Consider the following 26,682-nt stretch of genomic DNA (forward strand, 5'->3'; position numbering starts at 1 on the left):
ACACCACACTTTATGACTCCTGGGTCTTAAACAACTCATTCACCCCTCATAAAGTGACCCAATAAAGGCCACATCAGATTATTCCCATTGTGCTTCAGCATTCATATACATCTTCTACTGGACAAAAGCTCATGGCTCAGTTCAGCATTCCAAGACGGAATTATGGATATGAATAGCAAATCCACGTACTGTAATGTGGAATTTATGGGTTATTTCCAAACAAAGATGCACCACAACGATGGCCTGGTCTCAGTTTAACCACAATGGAGCTGTATTGTTCATGGGTTAAGCGTCTCAGGGAATGACATCAGCATCATAAACTAATGCTGTGTGGATCCGTCTCAATTGGTGCCACATGTATTTTCTAGATCTTGCACACATCCAAACCACGGCACCAAACTGACCCGACGGCGATTAAGATATTTAACACACTCTGTGGAGAAGAGCCATCCAGTGTTATCGTTCAGATTGCCAGACAAGGAGTTTGTCAGATATTAAATAGTGTCTCAATATCATTGTTTCTTTCTGTGTAAATACTTAATTTAGTACTTGCTTCTATGTCAGACTAACAAAATCATTTGCAGACTATCGTTTGTAGACGTAAATCAAACTTCATTAACAGGCCTCTCATTTGCATTTGTTTGGCCAGGATTAGTAGTTGTTTTACACCAAATCTACTTTACAAAATCTAAAAAATTTACAAATCTAAATACACCTTAAAGCAAACATTTGGGATACAATTCATCATTATTATAATCTTACAATATGTCATAAAATATGATCCATAGACCTATCTCCTAATTAATATCTGAGTTGAGCTCATAGTATCAAGCCTTATCTTTCTGCTCACGGCGCAAGATGGAACTATCCAACTGTTATACTGCTGACTACAACTGTTTCTTGTACATTATCAATAAACCATTTTGGACACATTGTAGACCCCAAAGGAAATGCTGTCTCTTCATAGTTATTGGAATATAGGCCTAATTCCATTCCATTTAACGATATTTTCAGACTATCAATATGTCTGTTTATGTGATTAAGAACAAATAAAGAGACAAAGAGATGAATTTGAAGAGACACTTTGATCCACAGACTTTGGTGGAGTTTATTTGGTGGCTTATTTCAGAGTGGCGTGGGGAAAACAGCAGTCATCCCGTGGCGGTCTCGGTGGTGGTGTCTTTTGTGTCGATCTCGCCCGCGGACCGCAGCCACGGCGCAAGACAGCGGAAAGCGAGACGCTCATTTGGACGTTCTTGAAAAACTTCCAGACAAAGGCCACTGAGGAAACATGTCGCGGTGACAGACACCCAAGATGGAACACTGTGGGGTAAAAACACACAACTTTTCTTCCCTCAAACCTCTTGCTTTATGTGACAAGTCCTGGCGCATTCAATGCAAACTTTTCAGACAAGTCTGGAATTCAGGCGCATTCTGAAACGTAATGTGGTGCTTCCCTCCCCTCGTGTCTACATCACTGTGAAGGGGGAAAAAACGGCTTCTATAGCCTCGAGTGAAGGTGACCGAGCAGATAGAGGCAGGACGACTACCTGTCAAATGAGTTCCCCTGATCCAGACTCGCTAATTGCAAGCCTGAGGTAGAGTCTGTGACGAAGAAGCAAATCATCAGGGCGTTTGACGCTAACTACCACTTAGGGAGGATTGTTGACTTTAATGTGCTCCCAACTTTATAGCAAATAATCATATCGTAGCATTCAGGGAATGCACAGTTGTCTGGATGTGTCAGGGGGATGGGATCATAAAACAGACAGCCTTTACACCCACATAGGAGTGATGGCCCGGCCCTCCCCTGGACTATAGGCCAAATCTGTATTCCTAAGCCTACTTCTAAAAGTAGATCACAACTTACCTTGGTGAATAAAGTCTAATACTTTAGTTTAAATAACTTCATTATGCAAGTCATTGCGCCTCATCTGTCCCCTGATGCCTTGAGTCTGTTCTTTGCTCCCCAAGGACCAATGCTGATTAGCAGATAGTCGGCATGCTTCCTTGAAAATGTATGGTATGTAGGAGTGTATCCAAATAAAGTTTTGGAATAATAGCAATATGGTACTTAGCGTAGGATTTTACTTTGTAGTTATCTTCATCTTGTGTTGATCTGCACTAAGTTGATAGTTGAGAAATGAGATATCCTCAACGGAGAGAGGGTTTAAGGTGTAAATGTATTAGTTGCCTTGTTTCCATCCAGGTACAGACAAAAGGGTGGTCTCTCAGAGCTATCTTTGATGGAGGACATGACCTTAGAGCTAGATAGTCTGCCTCAGTTCCATTGTGTTCGTGGTACCCACAAGGAGAACTGGAATGCACGGGGAGGGTGAGAGGACTCGACTCACTCACTCACTCGCTCGCTTGCTCATTCATTTACACGTTTGTCCAAAGCGAATGACATTTAAGATACAGAGCTACAGCAACAGAATAATGTTTAAGCTGCATTCACACACTTGTTCCTCTCGGTAGGGATCTCTATTGTTGACCAGCCATATCATCTTCTCCGTTACTTGGAACTGTGCAACAGCTGCCTAGAGTAAACAATGCCGATCAGTTGCTCACACAAATTTAAGAAAGACATGCAAAGAGAGAAGACCTTGCTCTCCGACAAGGACTAAGGTCCTTGTCAGAAGTAATGCAAATTTTAGAATCAATTTTCTTTTCCTGTAATGACTATTTTTCAGTGAAGATAATGCTTTAATCCAATATGCTACCGGTGAGGTCCTGATATTTTAGTCTACAGCCTAATTTCTTTTCGTAAATCCAATCGCTTTCTTGCTTAGTTGGAATGCTCATAGAATGTTTCAGTGCATTCTCCATTCATGGAAACTAGGTGCTTGAGACATATGAAATAAAAGATGATACCCTCACAATCTGTAAAGAAAATGGTCAAATCTGCCATGGTCATGCAACCAGTCCACCTCCATGGTGTTTTTTTTACTTTGGTAGGATCACAAGAATAATATAAGATATGTGAGCTTTTGTTGTGCCCGACATGCCATGCCCATTGGTGTATGTTTGCATTGGCCGACCGCAGCAACCACAGGAAGAGTGGGAGATGGGAGGTGGGACAGCCGTGGTAAACCTCATGACATCACAGGCTGCGCTGCCATTGGCTGACACCGGAGGCTGAAGGGTTTATAAGCCAACTAGCAGCATCCTCCAAAGCAGCATCACAATCCTCAGTCACTTCACTGGCAACCAGGAGCATACTGAGCAACACTCTGAATTCAACCTGAAGTGAATCTTTCAGTTCCCTGAAGAGACAACCACAGGTAAAAACAGCTTTCAATGTATTCTTGATATATTCAGTCTGTTTCATGTAAGTCTTGCAACCATGTTAAGGGTAAATGTTAAGAGTGGTTGCCTCACATCTTGTTGAATGCAAAAGGCTGAGAACAACTTGTAGACATGCAGCCTTAGTTTCTCGTCTTTGTAGAAGAGTGTTTTAGAGTGATTATAGCAAGGGATACCTACTTAAGGTTTTTAGAGCTTTTCTGTCTGAAATTGAAGACCTTTATTTACACTTCAGGCATTCAGAGATATTATGCTATGCAGTATGGATTAAAGACAGTGTGGTGACAGCTGATTAGTATGAGGCACTGGATGAGAAAGAATTGAAATTACTGAGCGCAGTATTTCTTTGATCCAGGCACTCCAAAACAAAGAGCTGCATGATTGACAAATGCACACAGTCAGAGAGAGCCGGTTTTTGGAAAAGATGAAATGAAACCACAATCCACATTTTGGGATCCGGAGCAATTAACACAAACACGACCAAGGGAAAGGGGGCGGAAGCTGTGGGCAGTCTGTAGTCACCCCATCCTGGGTTTGTCACCGACTCACATGTTCCAGCGGCGAAGCCACAATATCAAAGCCTCATTAGATAAACAGTAATAATAACAGGCACTACAATTAAAGCGGATACACAGACTTGTCTCGGCCCCTGCACTGGGGCCTCAGCATCCCCCTTTCCTATAGTGGCCATGTTTCACGTGGCGTTAGCGTTACGCTCTGCACTTTCCACTAGCGACACAAATTTCAGGGCTCGCCTCGCTGTAATAGACGAGCTAATGAGAAACTGGCTCCAGCTTCCAAAATAAACTTTGAGGCGTTTCTCAGCACCCAACGTACACCCGACCCCCTCCATCTTGTGGCTGTGGTTTTCTCAGAGCCTCCGCATTTAACTCGGAGAATTATACACTTGTCAAGATCATTATAGGTGGAGTCAACGAGAGGGAGGTTTTTCAACGTATATTTTGCGCAAGGTCGCTGAAATGGAAAACATGGAGGATGTTTTGGGCCGGAAGTTAGTTGGCGGTACTAGGCAGCAAGGGCCTGGATATCCAACAAGCTGTGGGCATGTGTTCTCCCTGCGGAACTCTCTCTCCTCCAACCTTTGTTAAGCTGTGAGGTCTCACTTCAGATGGACCTGACAATAAAAGTGGCAGTAATTGCCCTTTAATTGTAGTGCACTTAGCTTTGGGACATGATGAAGAACAATTCATAAAGCTTTCACTAGGATTTAGAGGTCTAAAAAGGGAGTGCAGTGTATTTTAAGGCTCACTGTGCAAAAATGTGACACAATGATGAAAAGTACTGTTTAAAGTGTTTAAAGTTTTACTGTGATGGAAAAGATGGAAGTAATGAATCACTGAAATGAGTTTCCTTTCTGTTCCTCTCCAGACATCAAGACCATGAAGGCCGTCATTGTTTTTGTGCTTCTTTTTGCAAGCGTCTTCTGCCACCCAGTATGTAAAACAGAAAGCTATTCCATAAATAAGTACATTTCCGACTGAAACGTAACTGACCATCTCACATAACTTAATTCTGCTTCTTAGGTGAAACGCTCTGCAAGCAGTTCAGAGAGCTCAGAAGAAGTGGTATGTTTCATTTTAAAAACACCCACAGTTTTTTTTTATCTGGACAATATTAATATTCACAAATATAACTTTGAGTCATCTGCCTGTCCAAATATGTAGGCCTTCAAAACAGACCAAATCATTTAATGTGCATTTCAGATGTGTCATCAAGTACTGAAATAGTTTATGAGGTCAAAATAATTTCACCTGTTAGAAGTCTGAATTTATAAGTATGTTTATTACAAGCTACTTGTCTTTTATTAGTCTCTCTGTGTGAACAATGCTCCGTTAATGGACCGTGGAATTGTCATGTTCTCAGGTGAGGCCAGCTCCGGTACTTCGGAAAGCTCCTGTAACTCTGACCATGAAGGCTGCAGAACCTGCTGTAAGAACCGACTGTTCTGCTGAGAACTGTCATGTCTATGTGTTTAGATTAAACCCTGTCACACAAATGTTTAATATAAACACATGCACACAAATGCACAAGCGCACACACACACACACACACACACACACACACACACACACACACACACACACACACATGTAGGCATGGGGTAATTGCTACTTGCTTGACTAGTGGAAGTGTTTTCTCACCCTGGGCTGTTGTTGTTCCAGGCTGCTCCTGCTGATTCGGATGAGAGCACGGAAACATCAGAGGAAACTGAGGTATGTAGAGCGATCTGTTTGTAAACAAACCCTCGAGCATACCACATCTGCTACATTTTTAGATTTTCTCAGTGACTGCACACACACACACACACACACGCACACAATTAAAAAAAAGGGATTTGTCACATTCACTGGAAAGTTAGTGGAAAGTTATCCATTAACATCAAATATACAGACACAGACTTGACTAATGCGATTTTGAGTCACTTCCATGGAAGTGGACTGGAATATCTAAGCGACTGACTGACTGATGACCGATATTCCTCTGTCCTCAGGAATCTAACACGGCATCCGACGACAGCACAGACAGCACAGACAGTACGGACAGTGCCGACAGTGCCGACAGCGTGGACACACAGGAGAGCGTGAGTCACTCCATTTATGCCATCCCCAGACAGACACACATGTGATGTGAATCTTCAGGGCTATATACCGTGCATAAGCATGCAGCCATACCAAGAGGGGTGGGAAAAAATACAGCACAGTCCCAGAGAAGTCACCCATGTCATACCTCTTTTTCATACTCCATTTTCACTCCAACCATTTCATATGGTTTGGCACACAAGCCAAAATATGCACTATGAGAGTTCTTCAAGTGTGCCCCATTCAAATATGCAGAGATATGTTAATGTAAAGGAGACAGGGCCTGCCAGTGATCATGCTGGGAATTACTGCAACACTGCAGTGAAGCTGCTGTGATGTTGAAAAAAAGAAAAGTCTTGACTCTTGTAGACTCCAGAGTTATTATTATTATCTAACTAATGAATGTGTCTGACTCTGAAAGGACCACTACTGTAGATGGAAGAGGTTTGCACCATATATAGGATTATGGTAAAAACTAAGATATACATAGCCTTGCTTGGCTTATAGTCGAGAGTAGAGGGATTTATGGAGAATATGGGTATGGTAATGATAGAGGACCTCTAGACTAAAGGCGGTATGTATGTTTTGCAGGAAACGGAGGAGAGCATTAGCGAAAGTACGGAGTCTGGAGAGGCACCCACTACTGCTGCTACCACCGCTTTTCCCATATCGGTAGTGGTCCCCACATTCCCTCCGTTCACTGACAGTGGTCGGGGCGACAGCATGGGCTACAGCGACTATAAGAAATCCGGCTACCTGGAGAGCAACGTTGTGGAGAAGGAGCCCTCACCTTACAAGTCCTACGCCGACGACAAGATGGGACTGAACATGGTGAGCAAGAAGTCCGGCGCGACCTTTGATGATGGTGCAAACAACGTTGAGAAGACCCTGAAGGTTTACAAGGTATACACCGTCCTGCGGCATGTACACAACGCCCGCTTGCCCGCCTCGTCTGCACTGCCCGTAAGTAAGCACAGTCTAGCTAGTAAACCCACTGCTCTGTCTCGGCCCAAGGCCCTCCAGGTGCACGAGGAGATTCTGGAGGAGGACACCAGCACCCCCGACGTGGAGAGCCAGAGCCTGGACACCTCCAGCGGCGTCCAAGACGAGGCCGTCGTCCCCAAGCAGGCCGAGGCCGGCCTGGACAGCAGTGCTTCCGCCGCCGAGGGCCCGGCCTCCTCCCAGAGCGAGAGCGACAGCCAGAGCCAGAGCGAGGAAGAGGCGACGGCTGGGGCCGCGGGGGCCGAGGGGACGAGCGCGAGTGCCGACAGCGACGGCACCAGCGAGAGCGAGAGCGCCAGCACCAGCCAGGAGGAGGAGTCCGAAAGCAGCCAGAGCAGCGAGGAGAGCGCCGCCACCGCCACACCTGGGGCCGCCGACAGCGACGAGAGCGACGAGAGCAACGAGAGCCAGTCCGACTCGACCTCGGAAGAGCTGGGCCCAGAGCCCACCAGCGAAGCCCCCACCATCGTCATCACTGCCAAGTAAAACCAATCGCTGGTTCAATGTCCCCATGCTCGGCTGGCTGCGGTGATGAGTTTGCAAGGGGAACTTCTGTGGTGTGCACAGCTAAACACTGTGAGGCCTGAGAGAACTGATAAGCTCAGCTAGGGGGCATAGTAGCGAACATTCAGAGACATTGTGGCCCTTTGAAGGTCTGTACTTGCAGCATTTGTAAAGAGCAATAAAATGTCCATGGGTGTCTCGGAGAAGCACAGGCATTTATTGTTCATTGCACATTTACCATATATGTTTACGTTAATATATATTTTTACTACTATGTATAATGGTATAATGTATCTAAATTTATTAATAAAAATGCTCTTTTTCAGTACCTTTTAGCTTGTTGCCTTTCCTTGACCCCTGTAAAAACCACCAAAAAAACTAATGCATTGTAAGACATTTATATGGCCTTCAAATATTTGTTGTTGGTAAAGGGCATTACAGTCTATTGCAGTTACTAGCCATTGACTGTAATGTCTAATTTGGTTCACGTGACGATTGTGAACCAATCATCACAATCGGGTGCCCAATTTGTTAAAAACCAACAAAAAAGTCATGCTCCTACATATGACAAAAACTTGACATACATTGTACATACAATCCGGGCCACATCAGCAATGTTAGAGTCCATTCTCCGTATTGTAAGTCAGAGTGGCATCTACATGAGTTTGAAGCCAGTATTTTAAGGTAAAAGAATTACACTATGTTGCTTTAACAAGAGAGACATTTCAGTTAATATTAAGGGCTGTATTTTGCACCCTGGCGCATGGTGTAAAACTCGTTTTCCACCCGGCGCAAAGTTTAATTCCTTATTTTGCACGTTTATTTTTTAAACAATGCGCCCAGGGGTGTGGCAATTAACAACTTAGGGAGTGGCTTAGCGCATTGTCTAAAAATCGCTATTGTACACCTGGTCAGAAGTCTATGGCGAGTTGTTTATATATTATTTTAAGAGCGCATTGTCAACAGTCATATTGGCGGGTGCACCTATCATCCATGAACGCACACCAGCCACGTCCATGCAAAACATTACAAATTGCACGATTACAATGGGAAACATAATTAGAATAAAGATATTACAAAATACTGTACATCTCATGATGAGTAGTTATTCACCATTATTTGCAAATTGGTCATGATGGTTAAAAGTGATTAGGGGAGAGGCGAGAGACACGTATGGAGCACAGCTAAAGACACACTGTCACAAGATATAAGCAACTCCTCTGCAGGATAAATGTTTTTTATTCAGTCATTTGAGCAATATTAGGGTAAGTGTTGCTTTTTCCAGCACATGTTTTCGATGGTAACCCATTGTCAGTCAATAGTGAAAGTAACAGCATATAACTGTCTTGTCGTTGACTGACCCCATGGTAAAGTTAGTTTCACTTTGCCAATGAGTTCAAATACAGTTTTTCTCGATCGTTTTGATACCTGTGTCAACTCTGACATCACGTTCTCAAAACAGTTAACACCTGTGTCTGAACAAAAGCACTCTGGACAAAATGACACATTTTGCTTGCAAAAGGCTGTTACTCTCTCAAAACACTTAAAACATGCAGCAAATCTTGCCTTCAAACACTACAACTTGTTGCCAATTCAAAAACACTCTTTAATCAATCATTACACACTGGGCAACAAAATGCAAAATCTACTTCTCAAAATGAGCATTTTTGCTATGTCTGTTTCAATACTTTCTCATTTTTCTGGTATCAGAAAAAAAACTCTGAAAAGACAAAATGTACTGAATAAAAAAACAAATTATTCATTCCTCCCAAGATGTAACTGTCATTGACATGTAAGACATACAGCAAATACCTAGCAAGATACAGCAAATTTCAATGAACTACAACTTTCATCGAAATAGACATACAGTAAACACCTTTTGTACTGTTTTCTCCACCAAATAGGCAATACAGTACTTTGTCTAAATGTGCATTAGATCCATACTTGCAAATAGCAACACAGAACAGACATCTCTTATGTATAATGAATGATTGCTGATGAAGAATTGTGCAAAGGAGTTTCACACAGGTGTATCAGAGATTCAGACTTATGCAAGGAATCTATACCACCTGTGAAAAGATGTTTTCCTTTTGTTTAGCATGGGAAAACCAATAGAGTTTGGGGCTTTTGAATGACACCTGTGTTAACTGTTTTGCAAAAGGGTGTGAGAAATGTGTGAACCCAATGAAAATGTGTGAACACATTCGCAAGAGATGACTTCTGCTGTGCAAAGAAAGTAGTCATGAAGACCAAGTGGGTTCTAGTTTACTTAAGCAGGTAAAAGCAATCGAGAAAAACTGTGCTTCAAGTGCGCCGTTGAATGTCAAAATACCGATGCATTTATTTGACATCACGCTTTGCGCTATTAAAGGGAATGACAGATGTCATTCTCATTGGTTTAAATGATGTTACGCCCCAAACACATCCATGACTTATTAAAAAACCCAGGAACACCTTGTTGCGCCATGTGCTCGATGTTTGATAACGAAAACCCTCCCAATGTGGACTGGACATCCTACTAAATTTTAATAAGTTTTTGACGAGTGACGATGTGCTTTTGACTGTCATGATAGGGCCCTATGTCTCATTCGGTTTTTGTCATAACAAATGAGGGTTAGGATTAGTAGGTAATTATTAGGTAGGTTTAGGGTTAGAGTTAGGGTTAGGGTTAGAGGTTAGGGTTAGGGTTAGGGTTAGGGTTCATGTGTCATTACAGTGTCATGTGTTCATGACAGTGTCATGTCACCCTTATGTCGATACTGTCAAGTAAAGTGTTACCGCTTATGCTAATGCATAGCTTCACTGATTTCATGAAAATAAAGAGGAGGAGGGACGTCCCAAGAAGAAAGTCCACATAAATGATTACTATAGACCTTACAAAAACTAAAGAGATGTATTTGCTGTATTGGCTACAACTGTATCTGTTGTAATGTATGCTAGCCTGAAAAGTCTATCCATCTCATTTAGATGCACAATGGCGACTGAGACCGCTCTGTGATAAGAGAAAAACACAGAAGGCTGCTTGCAAACACAGTTAGTCAAATTAGGCAGGATTACCTTTGAATTTGGTTGTGCTGCTCTGTATATGAGAGTATAGGCAGAGGCGGACAGAGTACACCCTTTTACCCTTTGCTAAATTTTACTCAAGTACAAGTAAAAGTACAACAGTCAGATGTCTACTTAAGTAAAAGTACTGAAGTACTTGTTTTTAAAAGTACTTGAGTATCAAGAGTACAAGAGTAGCCTACATTTTCTAAATATTGCATTACTACTGCCACAGTGCTTACATTTATGTACAGATACGTCCTACATGTAGTTATGAAAAATGTTGATGTTAATACCTTGGAGAATGTAAAAGGAATTGAAATTAAAATCAAGTCTTTTTACCATGTTGCCAGGGATGGGCAGTATTTCTAATACATGTATTTAAAATACGTATTTCAAATACAAAATACTATTTTGTAATTGAAACACTCAAAGCGAAAACTGTCATTAACTTGTTCAGAAAATTGAAATAGTCTGGCGAGATTAAGATTGGCACATTCCTGGGATGGACCTGCTGCGTCTTCATCCATTGTTTCGTCCATGGTTTCGTCTCTTATCTAAACAACAAATTGAGGGATTCCGAGATTTTTCTTTTTAGAAGTAGTAACGGGTACTCACGGTTATAGATAGAAATGTAGTGGAGTAAAGAGTACAATATTTGCCTCTCAAATGTACTTGAGTAAAGTCATGAGTACTCCCCAAAAATGATACTCGAGTAAAGTACAGATCCCTCAAAATTGTACTCAAGTACTGTACTCAAGTAAATGTACTCCATTACTGTCCGGCTCTGGACAGTAATGGAGTACATTTACTTAAGTTTACAAAGATAAAACATTTTGGAGATATTTACGCTTCTGAACTCAAAATTGTCTGGATTGTGTTTCAGAAATCTGGTCACCTTATTTAGCAAAACTCTCACCATCATTTACTTGTATTGTATTTCAACCGTTGTATCAACCATACTGTTTATAAAAACAAAAATAATGCTTGAACGTTCTATTTGGTTCCCAATCTAATTCCTCTGCATTAAGATAACATAATATGTATTATTATGGAATGTTAAAACGGAAGCCTTGTGGGGCCAACTATGATGCTGATAATGGAACTCTTGAAAGGGTCTATATGTACACTGGATGAGTTTAGTGTCTTTAGACTATTAATAAAAAGTAGCATTCCTCAGTCAAAGTCAGCACACTCACCCTATCCCATTCAACACTGAGTTTTTATTGTTCACTAAATCATGCAAATCAGGAAGACCTCAAGCTAAACCAGGATCCCTAATGTGCAGTGGAATGGCAAGGGCTGTAATTACTCTGCTCTCAGATGCCAGTGTCTGATGTTTGCTCCTGTTGGGTACATTATGAAGGTCCAAAGACTCGCCAGCCCCCTGAAAAGATCAGAATCCATGCTGGCCCCCCTGAAAAGGGAGTTGGGATCAGACCTCTGGTGTTATAAAATCTCAACAGACTGCTAACAATTTTGAGTAAAATTTAATACATTTGAGTTCAACCAACATTTACTTGCAATTTTGAAGGGATACATCAATGCTGCACCTGGCATGCTGTACCTGGCATCAAGGCCGGTGCCCTGCTGTGTGTTACTATGTTCTCAGTAGGTGGAAATACCTCAATACTGCCCCCTTCTGGTTAGTTCCTCACAGGATTTACAACCTTGCATGCATGAATGCAACCTTGCATGGCATGATCTTTTAGTGACAGCGACTGTTTTTAAAAATAAATTTACTTTTTGTACATAAATCCCTCCTCAGCTTTACTCGGAGGTACTGTCTTTTGCAGTTATAACCAGATCTTTACACACCTTAGCTAAGATATCAGTCAGTTAAATTAGGACTGAATCTAAATGTGGCTGGAGATGACCTCTCCATGGTGGCAAACACCAAGGGAGGGGGTAACAGAGAGTGCATGAAACAGATAAAGACAGGCTCTATTTCATAAGATGGCTTTATTATGCCTCTAATACTGCCTCTAAATATATATAAATATATATATACACACACACACATATATATATATATAAATCAAGTCAAGCAAACAATGCATTTATCTAAAAGCGTGCAGAATAAATAACATGCAACATACAATTTACTGAGATCACAAACAGTATCTAATATATCCTCAAATATGCTACAAAACGCAATATAGAGTAGAATCATCTGCGTACTGTTTTTTACTGTTTTATAACTTAATTGTCTCCTCGTTTTGTTGTTGTAATATCCAGAGTGACACAGCCTGTAGTATCCTTTGCCGTTGTTGGTGGCACAGGAACCATGGTGCCTGGCACAGTGGTGGTTGCAGCTGGTTCTGTGGTTACGAATTCTGTGGTGAGCGGTGATCTTGTGGACTTCACTATTTCTGTAGTCAGCGATGATCTTGTGGTCTTCACTGTTCCTATGGTGATTGGTGATCTTGTGGACGTCATGTCCTCCTCTGAGGAATCTGAATCAGAGTCTGAATCAGAATCAGAATGAGAATCTGAATTGGAATCTGAATCCGAGTTTGAACTGTCCTCAAAACTGGAATCCATGCTGCCCTCAGATGCGTCATGTCTGGGGTTGTAATGTCTCCCGTAAATGGCCTCGGTAGATTCAACTGATTCAGAGGATTCTTGACTGCGCAAACCAAACTATAAGAAAAGATACACAGCTTGGTCAGTGTTGTACCCATTACAATCCACCCTACAGTGATTATGAGTGACATCGGAAGATCTTATACTACAATAATTGAATGTTCAAGAGCATACTATCACAACACCATACGCTTTGTTGATCAAAGCACAGAGCACCATGCTCTGAAGTCAAAGAATGTAAATGTTAAGTAAGTCAAAGAATTACAAATCTTACTGGTCTTGACAATGCTGCGGTCACAAACATCACAAAGAGAGTGATCCTCAAAATCGCCATTGTTCAGTTTCTAGTGCTGTGTTTCCTGAACCAAAAGAAAGAATGAACAAACTTGTGCTTAACACATGTCTGACATGCAGCAACAGTCAGATAATTTCATTACTAAGCAACAATGCTGGTTAGATATTAGTGTACACAACAATGAAGTTGGCATCTTATATGTGAGCAGGTATTTGAAGTTTAGATTTTGCATTACCTTCTTTGGGTCTTCGCTGCTTTCGTGGATGGACTAGTCTTTTAAAATCCTTCAACAACTGAGGATCCTCTTGCATGAGCCAGGGTTAATATACAGCATTAAGAGGTGATGAGTAACGCCATGGGTGGGTCTCTATGACCTTGGGTATTTTCCCACCTGATGCAAGTGAAGTCTGCTGCTAAATGACCATTGTTGTCTTTGGTAAACCTCATCCTATCTATCCTAACCCAACTTGAGTCATGGAATAAAACTGTTCAACATCCATTAGCAACAATTAAATACTTTCAGGGAAACAATAACAAAAAACATAGAATGTCACAGCGAACCATACTCTAAACTCAATCTTTGTTCATATTTGTATTTGCATTTTTTATGAATTTCCTTCTACATTGTATCAATAACCACAACAAAAATAACAGTTTTCCTTCTCCTGATAGAATCAAATAGGTAATTTCTTTACCGAGGTAGCACAAAAGTATGGAAATAGCCGGGAATACACACACACACATACACACACGCACACACACATACACACACATACACGCACACACACATACACACATACACACATACACACACACACACGCACACACACACACACACACACACACACACACACACACACACGCACACACACACACACACACACACACACACACATACACACATACACACATACACACACACACACACACACATACACACATACACACATACACACGCACACGCACACACACATACACAAATACAGTAAACACACACACACACACACACACACACACACACACACACACACACACACACACACACACACACACACACACACACCATTACCCGCACACACACACACATACAGAGAAGCACACATACAGTATACACAAAAACAAACACACACTATGCACACTCATTTACATACACAAAAGTTGCAAGCGTAGGGGCTGGAGTAGGAGATGGAGACAAATTGCGTGCTTTATTTTTGTGGAGAGAATGTCCAGGAGTAAGTGGCAGTAAAGCGGTACATAGTTACTGTAAGTATATTATGGTACGAATAGACAGATCTGAGATGGAGTTATTTTCCTTGGTGGTGCAAATACTGCATTATAATTTGCAACAGAACAATATGTCGCTTTTGAGCTGTCTGTGTCTATGGTATTGGTGAGCTGTTTGAATGGGTAAGTTGTGTGGCCGTTATAACTGTAAATACTGTCCCCCTCTAACCATTGGCAAATTCGTGAAAGCAGATGTGGTCACTCTAACAGATTGTTAAAGACAAACCTAACATCTGGGCAGTCCATGGAAGGCATCTTGGAGTACATATTTGGCTGTGTTACCGCAACAAAGCTCTGGTGAGTACTGTGCCAATAGGCACGTGTTTTTTGTTTTCTGTTCATTCAGGGGAACTACTTTGGGGCACATGCTCTGGCTGTTTTGGGGCACATATTTGACATGCTCTGGCTGTTTTGGGGCACATATGTGACATTCTCTGGCTGTGGTGGTGAAACAGGGGTACTCTCGGTCCTCCCTCAGCAGATCCACTCTCTAGCAATGGGCTATTGCTATTGCAACACCACTCTGACGGCCATACATGATATATGTGGCATTAACTCTCTCAGCCAGGAAGGACAACAATATGTGAGTATTTTCTGAATAAATGGTAGAAAACAAAATGACAATGACATTTTTTTTATTTATCATTTGTTTTACCAGGAAGGTCCCACTGAGATACAGTATATCTTCCTCCTGGGAGTCCTGATGTACAAGAGTACAATTTGGTGTCTGCTCCAGCACTTCAGTACTATATGCGAGACACATAAAACTGTTAGAGAAGTATATTCATTCAAAGGAAACTACTACCTTCGCAACTATGGCTGTGTCACAGTCTGACCGATATCTCAGGTGCTTTTCAAAAGCACAGTTAGCTGACCCAGGACAGGTGGTATTATGACAGTCGTGGGTTTCCATGTAATCTATTGCCCCCACCTGGCCATCAGTGTCCGCTCAATAAAGGACTTTTTATCAGCAGAGTGCCTCGGTGATCTAGCTTCAGTCGCTTCAATCCAAACGGGGCTTGTTTGTATGCTCAGAGCTGATATGGTTTGTGGTCCCAGACCGCCCCACAGTCAAGACAATGAGTGCAGTACGGTTTCCATAGAAATGGGTGTGTGCTGATGATGTCAGGCATTCCAGTTGAGGCATGAGGTTTGGTTTACGTCCCAAAACCCTACCCCTTTAATAAGACTTTTGTAATCATCTCATACTTAGCAGTAATTACATAAATCAAATGAAATATTTCACAATTTGATTACCCAAGTATTACATAGAAATGCATTATCATTTTTATGGCATGACTATTGTCTTCAGCATTGAAGTACATTGCGAAGCAAAAAATTGCATTTTAATCAAAAGGGAAATCATCATAGAAATTGCCCCAAATGTGCAAAGGTTAGCCTTTGTGTATAGTATAAATATTTTTTCAAAATAAATGTCTATGGGAATAGCAATATGAATCATAAGGCAGCTACTACTCATAGTACAAGAGTTTGGCCCGCAACAGCAACAGAAAACATTGATTATGCAAGTTTTATATGGCCACTATTTCATAGACACCTGATGTATCATTAGCTTGAGACGAAACTTGGAGGAGTCAACCATTCTGGAATCTTTACAGGTTTCATGACGATGGTGCGAATATGATTGATCTCAGAGGACTGATTACCAGACGATCGTAGATCTGGATCCAAGTGCCTCAGAGGGAATGATCTATTCTATGCCAAACCAGATAACTCTCAACAGGCATTATGCAACATTTAACATTTACATTTAGTCATTTAGCTGACACTTTTACATAAACGACTTACAAAACAGGCAACAATCAAGGAGCAATGCAATTAGGAGTAGGACGTTAGTGCAGCATTAAGTCCAACTCACATATAATTGGAGGCGTTACGATAGAATAGAATGACAGTTCAAGGGAAGGACACGATGGGGAAGGAGGTCATGCTATAGATTAATATTCAACTATCCATCCCCTGGAGGATCCTCTTCTCTTTGCATCACTCATGCACGTACAGTACACAGACTGACTGTCCCAGTTTCACTGTGGTCACAGCAGCTGAATAATAAAACAGTTACACTGTATTTCTGCGGCTCAATCAATGTATTAATTACACCAGACCTCTGGAGAAGGACTAACTTGTTTGAGTGCCTCAGTATAGACTTTCTCTGTCCTCAGCTGTCCTGTTCCTCGAGGGCGAGTCATTCCGGGTGCCGCTGGTTAGAACCTCACTTAGCCTTCCTCAGTGCTGTCAGCACAGCTGCAGGCCTGGTATATTTAGGATGGTGGTCAGAACAATCTCTCTAACACAAGCCCAGTCGGTCGGAGACCACATGTTTTGACATGCTACATGTATTTTTTGCTTGGCATTGAGGCTGGAGATCAGGGTTTGGTTCAAATATCAACATTATGTGGTCTATGTATGTGTTTCAGACTGTTTTCTGATTGGCTAATCTGAAATTTGAGAGGGTGGTGGTGGAGAGGGTCATGGAGTCTGAACACTCAGGCTGTTGGTTCTGAGCATGTTTGGATAAACATCTATTCTGTATACCTGAAAAGATCTTTCTGCTTCTATCTTGCTCACTGAGTAAAGTGGAGAAGCCAAGTAGAAGCTTTTAAGACATCAACCAGTCTTGAGTCTTAGGAGTGATGTATTCCAGCAATCCAAAGTGCAAGTGCTTTTTTTTGAGAGAGGTCCCCAAATCACAACTTGGTGTCCATCTTTTAGAGTGTGAAGAATCAGGAATTTAATCCGATTTAGTGACTCAGCTGATTTAATCTGAAGGTAAAATGATAATTTATTATCTTCTCCCTTTGATAATAAATCTTTCTGAAGCATGACATTACGGATACAGATACATGTTTACCAATGTTTAGTAAAAATGCCACATTACTCCCCCAACTTCCCTAACTTCCTACTGCCACCCAGCTTGAGATTGTTTGTGTCACTCAAGTACTCAAGTTTGCGTTACTCAAAATACACAACACAGTATACTCACTGCTTTGAGGTGACCACAGTGAATAATTATCTAGCAATTAGAAAATAACCTATTTTTTTGTCAAATGTTTTCAAGAAGTTTCTTTAATGTTTGATTAAGTAAACAATTTACACCAAAAACAAAATGCATGTCCCTTGCAATATCATCATTTAACCTAATCTTGCAAACAGCTAACGACACAAATAATAAAAATAATAAAAAATGTGATCTCTCATAGTACTACTACAAAACGACAAACTGATCACATTCCCTGTCTCAGATAAACAGTGTAAGGGGTCATGTCTCTGTTCAGAGACGGGTACTGGGTGTAAATGGGTGGTGTGTAGCCTAGTGGTAAGTAGACCTGTGGTGAGAAGAACCGGTAGAGGTTGAAGACCGGGGTCATTGAGCCAGATGGATACGTATAGTAGAAATTATCCAGTCTCGGAAAGATTGGGTAGGTGTATGTGTGGGAGGTGATATTTCTTCGAGATTGTTGCGCCAAAGGTTGTCCAGGAAATGTCATAGGCTATAAACAGACCATGCAAAATATATTTTCAAAATATTGCCATTACATTCTTTTGTTGTGGGATATTTTTTTCAAACAAACCATGAAAGCAAATATTTCATAAGGCATGATAGGCTACTTCTGGTTTCACAGTAATGCTGAAATCATAACAACATGCACAACTTGAGATGCTCACTTGAGCCTGGATCTGTTCCACTCCGCCTGGAGCTCTTAGATCAAGCTGAAATGATACACATATGAGAATGATGCTGCTGAAATGATACACATATGAGAATGATGCTGCTGAAATGGTACACATATGAGAATGATGCTGCTGAAATGATACACATATGAGAATGATGCTGCTGAAATGATACACATATGAGAATGATGCTGCTGAAATGGTACACATATGAGAATGATGCTGCTGAAATGATACACATATGATATGAGGATGATGCTGAAATGATACACATGTATCATTTCAGCAGCATCCTTCTCATATGTGTACCATTTCAGCAGCATCATCCTCATATCATATGTGTATCATACGATGCTGCTGAAATGATACACATATGAGAATGATGCTGCTGAAATGGTACACATATGAGAATGATGCTGCTGAAATGGTACACATATGAGAATGATGCTGCTGAAATCATCCACATGAGGATGCTGCTGCTGAAACATCTTATTCAGCTACATGCTTGCACTCAATGAAAGAAATACTGAGCTCTGAGCAGAAGCTTGCTCATCTACTTACTGGAGCAGAGAGACTCAAACATATGAGACTCATCATTCCAATGAAAGCCTTCATCAGGGTGCTGTTGAGAAAAACATCATCATCATCATCATTATCATCATCATCCACAGAATCAGCCTCATCATCTCATGACTGCAGAATGAAAACATATATGAAGTACAGTACAGTATATAGTGCTTAAAGACAAAAAATGTGTAATTATAGATAGAATATATTATTAATATAGGCTAATATAATACAATTTATATTATATAGTTTATATATTAATATAATACAATATAGTATATAATATTAATTATGTAACACAGAAACTTACAGCAAAAGTATATTCCGAGCCGAACAAAAACGTGTCAGTGACAGGATTGTCGCAGAGAAAACTCTAGATTATGTATATAAAGGATCAGTCTGTCTCTAGTCAACCAATCAAAAAAGGTCTTCCTCATTTCTCTTGAAACCTATTTGGTAGGCCACAGATAAAAGAATGAGTGTACTGTTGTGCCACACTGAAACAATTTAAGGATTAATGATTCATTATTGTTAATAAATATACACTATCTAATGGTAAGAGTAAATGCTTTGATGTGGTGAGGATTTAAAACGTATGCAGAATAGGATGTTGAAGAGCATAAATAACATTGATTTAAAACAGTTTTCATTGAGGTTCCAAACTTTGTGGTGAGCATAATGAAAATCGCTTGCCCACAATATCTCCCACTCCAGAATATGCACTTTAGTGCATAAATATCCAAATAAATCAAGCAGAGAACAAGTCCTTAACCAACAGAAATGTTTTCTTCTGCGTTAATCCCCTGAGTTAATTGTGAAGCCTCATCATGCCTGTGGTTGGGATATGGAAGGCAACCCGGAGCAGGTGAACACACACACACACACACACACACACAGGTGAGGTTCTCTCCAGGCCACTGTCTAGACCTGATATGACAAAATGCTGATCCAGTCTTTGTGGGCAATCAAAATGAACCTTTTCAAAACCCCCAAAGACATGGCAACAAATATCACTGGCTATAATGTTATTTCAGTTAAGAAGTTAGGTAAGTAATGAAATGTATTTTTATGAAAGTGTTTTAAAAATTATACTTTAACATTATCTCATATGAAACAGATGGCCTAAAACAGTGTTTCTTAACTGGTCTGACCTTGGGACCTTGAATTTCCCATGGTCATTATGTTGTGAACTATATTTTTTAGCATTCAAGCCAACTGATATGGCGAGCTACATGGAGAGATGCACAAAGTGGCTGTACTTGTTTGGAACATTTGCACATTTGCGAAGTCCTCAACTCCTATGTCGCCTTTCAAAGTACTCAACAGGATTGTCTTTGATAGGGTGCTTTGTGTCCATGTGGCGTTTTAGTTTTGATGGTTTCATGCTCTCATGTGCCAGCAATTTAAGGCACACCACACACTGGGGTTTCTGTCCCTTTTTGTCCTCAACATAAGTGAATCCATACTTCAAATACGCAGGGTTGTTTTACCGTATTTGCCACCACTGTCTAACATGACCTGTCACATAAACATTGCCTATATCCTTGGCAATGACTTGCATATGAATAAAGTCTATCAAATAAAGGTCTGGCATTAGATCTGATATTAAATCATTTTAAATGGGCGATTCTTTATTGCTTTTTACCACAAGCTCCATGACCCATACAGAATGGTTTCGCAATCCACTTTTGGGCCCTGACCCACCAGTTAAGAAACACTGGTCTAAATGACACGTGTTTTTATAAGGTTTTGCAATTGGGTCCCACCAACTGCACCATTCAACACCATTCAACAATGAGATTAAAATAGATATAAACTAAATAAAGATTGGAAGGTTGTATCACTAAAAAAGCAAGGAGTCAGATACACCTGTTGTATATCAATCATATCTCTGTAGATAAGAACATCTTAAATATATACATACATTTTAATTTATCATTACATTATTTCAAAATGTTCCTTTTCCAGTGTTGCATCATGTTTTGTCCTATGTCTCAAGAAGAAATGTATGTTATGTAAACAATTTCAAGATTTCAGATTTGAAAACCACATACAAAAATAAAAATGCCTTAGTTGACACTTCAGCCGGTAATGAAGGTTAACAAGCCTTTTCTTCTTTAGATTATAGCCTTTAATTTTAATCCTAGAGATTTACATAATTCAACGTGTGTGTGTGTGTGTGTATTATTGCATTATTTGCCCACACAGAGCTTTCACAGAGTGATGAATACCGGTAGTTTTTCTTTATTACTTTCATGAAATACTCAAATTTGTCAGTTTCAATATTTGATTTCTGCAACTAAATATGGGTTCATGAAATGCAGATAGCAGATATCGATTATTTTAACATTACATCAACATTATATCAAACATTTCCTGCTTTCATTTATATTTTACACAACATCCCTGTGAAACGGGGTGTCAATAATAAAAAAGATCAATGTAATCTCAACAGCACATTAAAATTCAAAAGAAAAAAAGCTATTCTGAATTTACAGCCTAAGATGTTTTTTGAGTTTTGCAATACTGACTTGGGCAAGGCCTCTCACCTCCAATCATGTTATGCTATTCACCAAAAGTGAAATATATCATATTGCAACATAGTAAACCACAGCTACTTGACTGTAGGCACATGCAAAATGGCTGTGGTATTTTAAAATTTTGTTTTGTTTTTCAAGCAGCAGTCATTAGAGGGGTAATGTTTACATCAGCTGGCTTGGCAAATTAACCCAAAGAGTCCAACAAAACAACTTCACCAAACTGTTCAACAACCCACTACTAAATGGATGTCTGACAGGAAAGGGCAATTTGATTGGCCAAGAACACTTTGCACAGATATAAAAGGACAGATGTATGGATAAATATACTGTATAACAACTTGGGACAACATTTTGGACCAAACAGACTGAAGGTAAGGAACAGTCATCATTGTTGCAGTCAATTCTGGGTGTAGTTCTTGTCCATGTGCCCTCTGTGGTCAAAGTGTAAACCAAAATGTGAAGAAACAAATTTGGCTAAATAGCAGATCGATTGCTTGATCTGTATAGAACACACAAGTTAACAGTAATTGAACTTTACTTAATTATATTTATTAATTTATTCTATATTAGCCTGAGTGTTGTGTTAAATGCTCCAAATGTAAAGCACTTTGAGCTGCATTCTGTGTATGAAAGGTGCTATATACAAATAAAGGTTATTATTACTATTATTATTATTATTCAGTGGCAAGAGAAAGTATGTGAACCCATGCTAAAGTTGACTGAAAAGAAGAATAAAAAAAACATCTTTTCTTAATGCCTTAATTTAAAAAATCAAGAAAAATCCAACCTTTAAGGACACCAATTTTCTTTGTAAATAAATGTCGTAAATAAATAAATGTTGAGCTCAAAGCAAATCAAACCAGCTAATAGGCTAACTGAAATAAAACCATGCCAATCTAGGTATGGTGAAGGGTATGTGATTCTAAAGGCCAAGGGAACTTTATCAGGATGCATAATATCCTGGATCCATGAAATAACTGGCAGTTAAAAAATAAAAAAATATACCTGCCTTTATGGGAAAATCAGCCTGCCTGGAATTTAATATAGGGGTTCATATGCCTCCTGTATTTTAAAGAAGAACATTTATTTATTTACAATACATTATTCAATTTCCAAAAGATGATTTTTTCCCCTCTTTTTAGTCAACTTTAGCATGGGTTCACATACTTTTTTTTGCCATATGGGAAATTCCACGCAAAACTGTCACATCCATTACGGCAACTAAATACCATGGCATTGTGTTGGCGTTATGGATGTGACAGTTTTGCACGGAATTCCTCATATACTGTATTGTTTTTTAATTAGTGTAAAAAATAATAAAATATTAATGAATAAAGAATGTGTGTACTCTTACAGCTTCTTTAAAAATGAAGAGGGTACTGATTCTAGTGGCTTTTCTGCTGGCCACTTCTCATGCAGTTCCTGTAAGTTTAAAACGTCATATCTCATTTCCATCAGCATAATATTTTGTATTATCACATTTAACTCAAGTTCAACTGAAGCATGTATTTCTGACAGTTTCCCTATTATAAATTCTCCTCCTCCAAATTGTGTGTATTATGTCAAATTATGGTGGTGGTGGTCGGGGGTTGTATTAAACAGTTAATATTTATAATTATTGTGTGTGTCGGGGGGGGGGGGGGTATTGGCTGGTTTTGATTACTGGGGGGGTTATCCCATAAATCACATCTCTGGAGGAATGCCAGATGAAGGTAGATGATTGAGTAGGATCTGATTTCCTTCCCTCAGGTGCACCCAGAGGAGAGGGCTAACGAACAACCAACTCCAGAGGTAAACACGGGAGGCTCCTAAGCCAATAATTAGCATTGCAACATATTTAATTTATGATTTCGAAATATCCCATGATTTTTGGCTGTATAGACCTAATGGCTTTTAAAAATAAATTTTAAGGTCATCAGAATATTTTACACGTTAAAAGTACCATCATAGCTATGGATAGTGGTACCTGTACTCCTTAAAATATGCGAGTGAGTGACTATATTTCGGTGCTAAAGTATGTGAGTGAGTGACAATATCTCTTCTAACGCCCCAGCACCTAGAGGCCCCTGAGATGCTCCAGCCCCAGGCACAGGCCGCATATGGCAACAGCATCTACTACCCTGTCCCCCCAGCAGATGCACTTCTGGGCATGAACAGCTTCCAGGGCATGAACAGCTTCCAGAGCCTGAACGGCCTCACCAACCCATATGGCTATGGTCTGCCGTATGGCTACGGTTATTCTGGTTTTGGTTACCCTGGTTATGGCAACTATGGTTATGGTAACCCCTATGGTTCCCTTTACAATCCCTATGGCAACAGCCGCCTCTATTCCGGCTACTCCTACCCACCTATCATCATCACCTTACCCAAGCAACAGGCCACTAGGGGTGCCTGACCACCTGAACCCCATGTAAATGCTGGGAGGGTGTACTGTATGCCAACAGTCAAGAGTAAACATTTCTCACATTTTATAAAAGGTGAGACAAAGAGAAAAGTATGTTCTTCAAAAAACAAATAATAAACTTTACATCTTGAATCTTAGCAGAGATTTGTGGAGACGTGATTGATTTCTATGAGGGATTATATCTGTCTCAATCAGAAGATTATCAAAGTTGATTTGTGGCATCTAGTGATGGAACAGCACAGCTGCAAGTAGGCTACCCTTTTGAATATGGTGTAGGCCTATATGACTAGTTTATCATGTGGACTGTGCACAAAATAAGACAATGAAAAGAATGCAGCTGAAGCTCTGCATGCTGCAAGCATAGAGGATGCATCATGTCAAGTACTGCTTTCATTTAAAATGATGTAATTCTTAACTAATAATAAAAAATAAAAAAGTTTGTTAAGCAAAAAAAAAACAACAACAGAGGCATTAGGTTTAGACTGGAGTATCATAATAAATGTGATTATGTGAGGCCTATAGGCCTATCCACCACACAGCACAGTACCAGTAGCCTAATTTACTCTAATTCCAAACACATACTCAATGGACTTTTAAGCATTTATGTAATGTTATGCTACTGAAATGATATGTTAACAAATTGTCATCAGCAACCATAACATTAATGAAACTAGTGCAGTGCCCGTTAAAACATGTCATTCCTGTAGAAAACCCGTAGCCAAATCACATGCTGGCAGGTATCCCTGCTTTAAAATAGGATGATAGGGATCAGGCTGGATAGGGAAAAACATCGTTCCAGCTAAGCATTCAATAATGAATAGGGCCTACTGAATATTATAATATATTAGCCTATAATTACTGTGCAGTAGCCTAAGCAGAATTTAGTCATGGCTGCATGTGACATTTATACAGATCAGAATGACATAAGCCTAACAGCTGTTTTGAGTTAAGGCTATGGACCCTTTCAAGAGAGTTCCATTATCAGCATCATAGTTGGCCCCACTAGACTTCCTTTTGAACATTCCATATGTTATCTTAATGCAGAGGAAGTAGATTGGGGCCCAAATAGAACGTTCAAGCATTGTTTTTGTTTTTATTGTTGAAAGGGTCTTATAGATGTTAATTGTTAAGCTTAATTGGGTTACTGATAGTGTGTTCTTCACAAATATTCGGAAATTCGGAGATGAAGTGAGATTACTCAGCCGCTGGAATCCAAAGCGTGTTTCTCGGTGACTGACATCAAAGTGAGACCTAGCCACACAATAGATATGGGGTGGAGCTCCCCTGAAACTGGTCCCCTTAGAACGGTGCAGCGATAAACGTTCTACGTAAATAAGCATATTTTGAAATATGCATTCAAAAATCTTCAAAATCGAGATTGCACACCTTGTGCCACGCGTGAGCCACATACGAAATCTTAGGTCAGTCTGACAAACGGTCAGCGAGATATGCGTGCCAAAGACATTAGGACACACGCTTCTTGCTTTATAGATAGATAGATGAGCCTTAATTTAGCCCGAATATGCATGTCTAACAAATTGATCGCCAGGAAAATCCTCAGAAACCCCAAGCGTTGAAGTGAAAGACTGTGAAGTGTCCTAAACCTGGACGGAAGAGGGAGCTAGAGTATCGTTCATCAGTAGCCTAGCAGTGTTTTTCAACCTTTTTTGTGCCACGGCACACTTTTGACACTTAAAATATCCCACGGCACACTAACATCCTGTGTGAAGAAAAAATAAACATACCATAGCCTAAAATTTCAAATAATACACAGATATGGCCTTATTATGGCTTCTATGCAAGCAAGACCTGCGCAATAAAACAAGCGCATCTGTTTCTGTTTCATTTGTAGGTGACTATATCTAATTCAATTGTTATTATGAACTGGATATGTGATGATTCTGTGAATACTGGATATGGGGCCCCCGTTGTACAATGCCTGCATACCACAAATAGTGCAATCATACAATCAATGAGAGCATTAGCCTGGCTGTTCCCATGCTGCCTTGCGCGCGATTGAGAAGTGGTGGCGCTAGCCAGGCTATGAGAGCATGTGGTTATAAATTCTTTGATGCAACAGTTGCTTTTCTGGACCAGTGAGTGACATTTGGATAATTTTCTGCGGCACACCTGATGATCTCTCACGGCACACTATGTGTGCCCCGGCGCAGTGGTTGAAAAACACTGGCCTATAGCAAATGATAGCTCACCTGGCGGTTGCCATGGGATGCTGTATGAAACCATGTCTCTGACAAAGTATGAAAAGACATCCTTGCATTAAACATACATTATAATGCAATTAAATAACATTATATTAAACAAACAAGTAGGCCTACATATTTTCCGAAAAAGAAATAGATGGAAATTCGCAATGGCAACAAAACATAAACATTTAAAACTAGCCACAGTGTCGACGGATAAAAATCAAACTAATGGTCGGCAGTCTAGCCTTAAAGAATGACTTGACAAATTCGTGTTCTCATCTGTTCTCTGACTGAAATTAGTGCGTCCATTTCATCTACATTCCCGTCATACCATCATAACTAACTGCACCCGTCATCTTTGGCGCACGCTTGGGAAACATCTTATCAAGGTAAACTATGTGTAAATAACTCCTGCTATGCACCATTCACTTTGCATGTTCAAGCTAATTTCGATGAATGTAGAAATGTAGGCTATAGGGATAGGCTAAAAGAAACACTTGGTGACATGTATATCGAGCACAGGTGCAGCTCAGTTTAGAACGGCAACTTATCAAGGCATTTATAGCCTATTGGATATAAATTAAGGGAAGTCTCGAGCATAGTTTACAAGCCATTTTCCCTCTTTGTCTGTTATATAGGTTAGCACAACTAA

At 40.2% G+C, this 26,682-nt stretch overlaps 3 protein-coding genes and 1 long non-coding RNA gene across 6 annotated transcripts; 2 read left to right on the plus strand and 2 right to left on the minus strand.

Annotated features, from left to right (window-relative positions):
• The first annotated feature begins 3,196 nt into the window (after positions 1 to 3,196).
• spp1 (secreted phosphoprotein 1) lies at positions 3,197 to 7,656 on the plus strand. Its single transcript, XM_042080958.1, has 8 exons — positions 3,197 to 3,284; positions 4,696 to 4,760; positions 4,851 to 4,892; positions 5,191 to 5,256; positions 5,490 to 5,540; positions 5,819 to 5,908; positions 6,498 to 6,809; positions 6,921 to 7,656. Exons 2-8 carry the CDS (start codon positions 4,707 to 4,709, stop codon positions 7,392 to 7,394), a joined length of 1,089 nt encoding a protein of 362 aa, XP_041936892.1. The 5' UTR covers positions 3,197 to 3,284; positions 4,696 to 4,706; the 3' UTR covers positions 7,395 to 7,656.
• Positions 7,657 to 12,547: 4,891 nt separating this feature from the next.
• Positions 12,548 to 13,615, minus strand: LOC121698809 (suppressor protein SRP40-like). Its single transcript, XM_042081214.1, has 3 exons — positions 13,574 to 13,615; positions 13,318 to 13,402; positions 12,548 to 13,100 (listed from the first exon to the last, which is right to left on the minus strand). The coding sequence occupies exons 2-3, from the start codon at positions 13,375 to 13,377 to the stop codon at positions 12,660 to 12,662; spliced, it is 501 nt and encodes a 166-aa protein (XP_041937148.1). The 5' UTR covers positions 13,378 to 13,402; positions 13,574 to 13,615; the 3' UTR covers positions 12,548 to 12,659.
• A 3,057-nt stretch (positions 13,616 to 16,672) lies between these two features.
• Positions 16,673 to 26,568, minus strand: LOC121698784. 2 transcript variants are annotated; one of them, XR_006026861.1, is made up of 4 exons: positions 26,453 to 26,568; positions 18,877 to 18,937; positions 18,310 to 18,354; positions 16,673 to 18,134 (listed from the first exon to the last, which is right to left on the minus strand). It is a non-coding gene; the product is annotated as an uncharacterized LOC121698784 (long non-coding RNA). The 2 variants fall into 2 exon arrangements; XR_006026860.1 differs by lacking the exon at positions 26,453 to 26,568 and adding an exon at positions 19,193 to 19,885.
• On the plus strand, positions 21,711 to 23,906 carry wu:fk95d07 (transcriptional regulatory protein LGE1). Of its 2 annotated transcripts, XM_042081157.1 has the most exons (4): positions 21,711 to 21,793; positions 22,779 to 22,846; positions 23,172 to 23,213; positions 23,476 to 23,906. In XM_042081157.1, exons 2-4 carry the CDS (start codon positions 22,790 to 22,792, stop codon positions 23,815 to 23,817), a joined length of 441 nt encoding a protein of 146 aa, XP_041937091.1. In that variant the 5' UTR covers positions 21,711 to 21,793; positions 22,779 to 22,789; the 3' UTR covers positions 23,818 to 23,906. The 2 variants fall into 2 exon arrangements, with proteins under 2 accessions (XP_041937091.1, XP_041937092.1); XM_042081158.1 differs by lacking the exon at positions 21,711 to 21,793 and having other exon boundaries at positions 22,696 to 22,846.
• Positions 26,569 to 26,682: the final 114 nt, after the last annotated feature.

Source organism: Alosa sapidissima, chromosome 23, assembly GCF_018492685.1.
Source record: "Alosa sapidissima isolate fAloSap1 chromosome 23, fAloSap1.pri, whole genome shotgun sequence".
NCBI classification, from domain to species: Eukaryota; Metazoa; Chordata; class Actinopteri; order Clupeiformes; family Clupeidae; genus Alosa; species Alosa sapidissima.